Source organism: Oncorhynchus kisutch, linkage group LG8 (genome assembly GCF_002021735.2).
Source record: "Oncorhynchus kisutch isolate 150728-3 linkage group LG8, Okis_V2, whole genome shotgun sequence".
Classification (NCBI taxonomy): Eukaryota; Metazoa; Chordata; class Actinopteri; order Salmoniformes; family Salmonidae; genus Oncorhynchus; species Oncorhynchus kisutch.
In genome coordinates this window covers 34,985,573-34,993,054 of record NC_034181.2, presented here as the reverse complement: position 1 = coordinate 34,993,054, position 7,482 = coordinate 34,985,573, and the positions used below count along the sequence as shown (strand labels likewise).

Genomic DNA, 7,482 nt, shown 5'->3' with positions numbered 1-7,482 from the left:
GTATAAATGGAGCTATTGATAGCAGCAATCCTTGGTAAACCAGTTTAGCACCTGAGGAAAGTATTTGAACCCTGAGATGTCATTCAGATTCCTGGCTGAATGATACAACACCTCACCTTATCACTTGTTCTCTTTAGCCTCCCTTCATCCAATATCAGAGGTAAAGTTGGTGTATCCTCTGTCATGCATCCAACCGCCCTCCTGTTGCTGCTGACTGGTAAGACTGTCATGTTCTAATAATGATTAGAACATTGTTGAACCAATGTGGAATAGGCATTGAATTGATGTCTGTGCCCAGTGGGCTGTAACTCTGTTCTATGGAACCTCAATGTCAGGAATATGTGCAGTAGTGTGACTGATAGCTTCATCTCTCTCTTCTGCCAGCCTACGTGGCTCATGGTTCACTGCTGCAATTTGCCAGAATGATCAAGTGCACCCAGCCTGGTGTCAACCCCTTCATGTATAATAACTACGGTTGTTGGTGTGGCTTGGGGGGGACTGGCAAGCCAAGGGATGAGCTGGATGGGTAACTGAATTTCATTCAACTTATGTGTGTATGTGTTAGTATTTATTTATATATTTATATATATATATATATATACACACACAGTTCAACTTATGTGTGTATGTGTTAGTTTTTATATATATATATATATATATATATATATATATATACACACACACACACACAGTGGGGCAAAAAAAGTTTAGTCAGCCACCAATTGTGCCAGTTCTCCCACTTAAAAAGATTAGAGAGGCCTGTAATTTTCATCATAGGTACACTTCAACTATGACAGACAAAATGAGAAAAGAGAATCTCATTGTAGTATTTTTTTTAAATGAATTTATTTGCACAAAAAAAAATAAGTATTTAGTCAATAACAAAAGTTTATCTCAATACTTTGTTATATACCCTTTGTTGGCAATGACAGAGGTCAAATGTTTTCTGTAAGTCTTCACAAGGTTTTCACGCACTGTTGCTGGTATTTTGGCCCATTCCTCCATGCAGATCTCCTCTAGAGCAGTGATGTTTTGCGGCTGTTGCTGGGCAACACGGACTTTCAACTCCCTCCAAAGATTTTCTATGGGGTTGAGATCTGGAGACTGGCTAGGCCACTCCAGGACCTTGAAATGCTTCTTACGAAGCCACTCCTTCGTTGCCCGGGCGGTGTGTTTGGGATCATTGTCATGCTGAAAGACCTAGCCACGTTTCATCTTCAATTCCCTTGCTGATGGAAGGAGGTTTTCACTCAAAATCTCACGATACATGGCCCCCTTCATTCTTTCCTTTACACGGATCAGTCGTCCTGGTCCCTTTGCAGAAAAACAGCCCCAAAGCATGAGGTTTCCACCCCTGTGCTTCACAGTAGGTATGGTGTTCTTTGGCTGCAACTCAGCATTATTTGTCCTCCAAACACGACAAGTTGCGTTTTTACCAAAAAGTTATATTTTGGTTTCATCTGACCATATGACATTCTCCCAATCTTCTTCTGGATCATCCAAATGCTCTCTAGCAAACTTCAGACAGGCCTGGACATGTACTGGCTTAAGCAGGGGGACACGTCTGGCACTGCAGGATTTGAGTCCCTGGCGGTGTAGTGTGTTACTGATGGCAGGCTTTGTTACTTTGGTCCCAGCTCTCTGCAGGTCATTCACTAGGTCCCCCAGTGTGGTTCTGGGATTTTTGCTCACCGTTCTTGTGATCATTTTGACCCCACGGGGTGAGATCTTGCGTGGAGCCCTAGATCGAGAGAGATTATCAGTGGTCTTGAATGTCTTCTATTTCCTAATAATTGCTCCCACAGTTGCTTTCTTCAAGCCAAGCTGCTTACCTATTGCATATTCAGTCTTCCCAGCCTGGTGCAGGTCTACAATTTTGTTTCTGGTGTCCTTTGACAGCTCTTTGGTCTTGGCCATAGTGGAGTTTGGAGTGTGACTGTTTGAGGTTGTGGACAGGTGCCATTAATACAGGTAACGAGTGGAGGACAGAGGGGCCTCTTAAAGAAGTTACAGGTCTGTGAGAGCCAGAAATCTTGCTTGTTTGTAGGTGACCAAATACTTAATTTCCACCACAATTTGCAAATAAATTCATAAAAAATCCTACAATGTGATTTTTCTGGATTTTTTTCTTCTAATTTTGTATGTCATCGTTGAAGTGTACCTATGATGAAAATTACAGGCTTCTCATCTTTTTAAGTGGGAGAACTTGCACAATTGGTGGCTGACTAAATACTTTTTTGCCCCACTGTGTGTGTCTCACCATTATCGAAAGTGACCGCAAATGCAATTATGCATGTAATGCTTTTTTAAAATATATATTAGGACTGTGGGGGTCACAATTTCGTCAGCCAGCAAATAACTGTCGGTCTCATAATAATTGACCGTTAATTAACAAACCCATTTAGCATCTCTTGGCTTCCCCACATAGCATACAAGCCCCTGATGCAGACCTTTGGAACATCTACATGCTTAATTTATAGTTATTAATGTAACTTTAATTTGTTCTACAAATGTTGGGCTGTATGTTTTGATTTTTAATACAAGCTGCATGATGTGCCTCTAATGATTTGTGAGAAGTTGCTTGAAAGTTTTCTGCTTTGTTTTTTACGCAGACTGTAGACTCTACATAAGTCACAATTTGACAAGAATTTGATAATTCCTAGAATTTCCTGCCGCAATCCCCTTTGTGGCTGTAATGCACCCTAGAAAAATCCAGGCCTTTTGTGGCCGTTGACCCCTCGTTCCTGAGTGCTGCACGGCTCATCACGTGAGCGGGTCTTTCTTACAGGCTACAAGTGAAGACACACATCGGAGATGCAACTGCGTGCGTCCTTACAAATTCTGAGGTGCATCTTGGAAGAACTGTCCACATTTTACTTTTCGTCAGCCAACAAGCTGAGTAGGCCTAACGAACAGAAAAAGCACTAGCCTATGGCAATCTACTATCCTCCAAAGTACAAAAGTCGACCTATTCTGTGTGAGAAATAAATATTCCAAACATTCTGGGCCAGTTTTAAAATAAAGATTTAGCCCTTTCTCCCCAATTCCGTGGTATCCAATTGGAAGTTAGTCTTGTCTCAACACTGCAACTCCCGTACGGACTCAGGCGAGGCGACGGTCGAGAGCCGTGTGTCCTCCGAAACACAACCCAACCAAGCCGCACTGCTTCTTGACACAATGCCCACTTAACCCAGAAGCCAGACACACCAATGTGTCGGAGGAAACGCCTGGCGACCGTGTCAGTGCACCTGGCCCTCCACAGGAGTCGCTAGTGCGCGATGGAACAAGGACATCCCTGCCGGCCAAACCCTCCCTTAACTAATTGTGTGCCGCACCATGGGTCTCCCGGCTGCGACAGAGCTTGGACTCGAAACCAGAATATCTAGTGGCACAGTGCCTTAGACCATTGCACCACTCTGGACTGGGACAGTTGTGGGATGCGATAGATCCCAAATTAATACAACCACTACCATCAACTTTTTTTACGCAGTGTGGCTGACCCAACAGAACGTTTAGCTTAAAATATTGATCAACTATTAGGCTATTTCTTCACATTATAAGCACAGCAATGCACACATGGTGGTAGGTTATAATCGTGAATGTTCCATTAGGGGCAAACACCATTATTGAATGTGACCGCAAATGCAATTATGCATGTAATGCTTTTATTATAAAGGTGCATTTTTATGGCAAATGATCTTCCCTAAATTTGAACCTCACGCGCTGCTGATGTATGCCAGTTAGGCTCTACACCCTTGTAAAGTGGATTAATGTGCTTCATTTTAAGAAGTTATTTGGCCACTTTAGTTGTGATAGGCCGCTACATGACGTGTGCGACTGATTCGAAAAAGTTGCAAAAAAAGGCTTTGTTTCTTATGCTGGGCATCATTCACAAGTGATAGGGTAATATTGTCACCTATTAGACTATTCTTGATTTTAATATATATATATATATACCTGCTTTTTTATATATATACACTGCTCAAAAAAATAAAGGGAACACTTAAACACAATGTAACTCCAAGTCAATCACACTTCTGTGAAATCAAACTGTCCACTTAGGAAGCAACGCTGATTGACAATAAGTTTCACATGCTGTTGTGCAAATGGAATAGACAACAGGTGGAAATTATAGGCATTTAGACACCCCCAATAAAGGAGTGGTTCTGCAGGTGGAGACCAGACCACTTCTCAGTTCCTATGCTTCCTGGCTGATGTTTTGGTCACTTTTGAATGCTGGCAGTGCTTTCACTCTAGTGATAGCATGAGACGGAGTCTACAACCCACAAAAGTGGCTCAGGTAGTGCAGCTCATCCAGGATGGCACATCAACGCGAACTGTGGCAAGAAGGTTTGCTGTGTCCGTCAGCGTAGTGTCCAGAGCATGGAGGCGCTACCAGAAGACAGGCCAGTACATCAGGAGACGTGGAGGAGGCCGTAGGAGGGCAACAACCCAGCCGTTGGACCGCTACTTCCGCCTTTGTGCAAGGAGGAGTACTGCCAGAGCCCTGCAAAATGACCTCCAGCAGGCCACAAATGTGTCTGCTCAAACGGTCAGAAACAGACTCGATGTGGGTGCTATGAGGGCCCGAAGGTCCACAGGTGGGGGTTGTGCTTACAGCCCAACACCGTGCAGGACGTTTGGCATTTGCCAGAGAACACCAAGATTGGCAAATTCGCCACTGGTGCCCTGTGCTCTTCACAGATGAAAGCAGGTTCACACGGAGCACATGTGACAGTCTGGAGACGCCATGGAGAACTTTCTGCTGCCTGCAACATCCTCCAGCATGACCGGTTTGGCGGTGGGTCAGTCATTGTGTGGGGTGGCATTTCTTTGGGGGGGGCCGCACAGCCCTCCATGTGCTCGTCAGAGGTAGCCTGACTGCTATTAGGTACCGAGATGAGATCCTCAGACCCCTTGTGAGACCATATGCTGGTGCTGTTGGCCCTGGGCTCCTCCTAATGCAAGACAATGCTAGACCTCATGTGGCTGGAGTGTGCCAGCAGTTCCTGCAAGAGGAAGGCATTGATGCTATGGACTGGCCCGCCCGTTCCCCAGACCTGAATCCAATTGAGCACATCTGGGACATCATGTCTCGCTCCATCCACCAACGCCACGTTGTCCAGGAGTTGGCGGATGCTTTAGTCCAGGTGTGGGAGGAGATCCCTCAGGAGACCATCCGCCACCTCACCAGGAGCATGCCCACGCGTTGTAGGGAGGTCATACAGGCACGTGGAGGCCACACACACACTACTGAGCCTCATTTTGACTTGTTTTAAGGACATTACATCAAAGTTGGCTCAGCCTGTAGTGTGGTATTCCACTTTAATTTTGAGTGTGACTCCAAATCCAGACCTCCATGGGTTGATAAATGATCAATGGGAATCACATTTTTGTGATTTTTGTTGTCAGCACATTCAATTATGTAAAGAAAAAAGTATTTAATAAGAATATTTCACTCATTCAGATCTAGGATGTGTTATTTTAGTGTTCCCTTATTTTTTTTGAGCAGTGTATATCTTGTCTTTACATATACTAAATAATATGTGAATTGATTTAGCATGGACCATTATCATGCACCTGTAACGAAACGGGGGCAGCGGGAAAAAATGCATGTAATCGATGCACTTAAATGGCGACTGGAGTACGCTTTTCCCTGTAGTTTATTTTTATGCTAGCCAGTTAGGCTATACTCCTGTTGTAAAGATAAGCAATATGCTTAATATTAGGGAAAATAAATATAATAGGCCTACCCTATAGAAAGCTGATACTCCTCTTTTTAGTAGAGGCCATTACTTTGTTTTCTCGTGTAATTGCATAGCCTATTGAAATGTTGCACAACATGAGCTCATTAAGTATTTGATTAGATTTTCAAATACATTTGCTTTGATGTCAGAGTGATTTAGAGGGACAATAGAGTGCTGAGTACCAGGCAGCTAGCACGTTTGGTAGGCTACTAATGACCATCAGCAGCATCAGAGCTTGGAGAAGCGTAATTACCGTGGCTAAGCGGTCATGTGGAATTTGACTGCCTTCATGGCGGTAATATGGTCACCACAACAGCCCTCAAACTCTTTACTTTTTCCTCTTTAACTCAGGTGTTGTGAGGTCCACGACCACTGCTATCAAGCGAGCAGGCATCTTCCAGATTGCCGTCCCGTCATTGATTACCCTTACATCAATCTGTATAGATTCTCTTGCGCTAATGGGCAGGTCTCCTGTTCAGGTAACAACTGAACTCCAGAAACAAAATAATTTGGACATTTGTATTGTTTATTGCAATCTGTCCAAGCTCTATGAAATTGTCAGATGCACTGATGTTTTGTTGTGAAGGTGAGGTTTCAGCTTTGTCTGCTACTAATGTTCATGAGCCTAAACCTGTGACCTTACTCCTCAGCCTCCAGCCACGTGTGCCAGGTCTCAGTGTGTGAGTGTGACCGTGTCGCCACCAACTGCTTCGCCCAGTCGACCTACAACCCTAAGAACAAGAACCTGGACCCCAAAGTCCACTGTCTCTCCTGAGCCAAGTCAAATCTGGACGCAGCACCAACTGTAGATTCACAGAATGTTTATGAATCCTGTTTCATGCATAATGTTTGCTGTAATGGAATTTATTTTGCTAACAAAACTGACAACCTGATTAAATTATTGAATGGCACTCTTGAGTATTTGTGTTAGTTTATCAGCCAATTTTAAATTGTATCTTTACTTGCACTTGACAGAATGCTAAATTGTAGCTGGTCCCATCATATAAAAAGGCCTATGCTAACTTCCAGGTGGCAGTGACTATCCTGGAACAAGTTCTGCATCAGCCAATTAAAATCGTTGATGTAGTTGGCTGTGTTAACATAGCTCAGTCCAACAGCACGTTCTGGTAATTAAAGCAAATATCACTTGTATTTGACTGACTGGTCAAATTGCTCACTGCCAAGTGCCTAGTTGCAGTGGTGTGTATTCATAGGTGCCAAGGTAAACCAGGCATGACCATTTTCTTTGGGGAAGCCGTGGTCCTCTTTGGGTATAGCGAGTGCCTTCCCCTGCTCTCCCCCTTACACCCAGGTTCTGTTATCTCCGGTTGTAAATTCCTGGAGGAGACTCTCTCCCTCACGCAGTATAGAGAGAGGGTTCACAGAACAAAGGAACTTCTCTCACAACTTGAACTGAACAATATCCATGTTTTGGAGAATGCGTAAACGGTTGTTGGAGAATCCAGCTACGACTGGTCCATGTTGTCCAATATTTGTAACCTCGAGACAATATAGCCACATTACCATAACTCTTGTATAAAAACAGAGTCTCCGTTATGAGATTTGCATCTAATTGTAAAGATGCAATTATGTAATGTGATTTTAAACTGTTTTAATGAAAGAAAATCCAATTCCCTTAAGTTTCACCAAGTCATTGGTCCACCCCCAATGAGCACAGACATCAATCTGGCGTCATGGGACAGCCTTTCTACTGTTCCGAATATAACCCCCACCT

At 43.7% G+C, this 7,482-nt stretch overlaps 1 protein-coding gene across 1 annotated transcript; it reads left to right on the top strand.

The window, feature by feature from the left end:
• Positions 1–22: 22 nt before the first annotated feature.
• LOC109895093 (phospholipase A2, minor isoenzyme) lies at positions 23–6,658 on the top strand. The gene is made up of 4 exons (XM_020488739.2): positions 23–217; positions 385–526; positions 6,099–6,226; positions 6,398–6,658. The coding sequence occupies exons 1-4, from the start codon at positions 100–102 to the stop codon at positions 6,520–6,522; spliced, it is 513 nt and encodes a 170-aa protein (XP_020344328.1). The 5' UTR covers positions 23–99; the 3' UTR covers positions 6,523–6,658.
• The last annotated feature ends 824 nt before the right edge of the window (positions 6,659–7,482 follow it).

Excerpts from the sequence above, each read along its gene's own strand:
- LOC109895093 (XM_020488739.2), top strand. The coding sequence starts at position 100 with ATGATACAACACCTCACCTTATCACTTGTTCTCTTTAGCCTCCCTTCA. Across the intron at positions 218-384 it reads CCTCCTGTTGCTGCTGACTG|CCTACGTGGCTCATGGTTCA; the intron begins GTAAGACTGTCA and ends CTCTTCTGCCAG. Across the intron at positions 527-6,098 it reads CCAAGGGATGAGCTGGATGG|GTGTTGTGAGGTCCACGACC; the intron begins GTAACTGAATTT and ends TCTTTAACTCAG.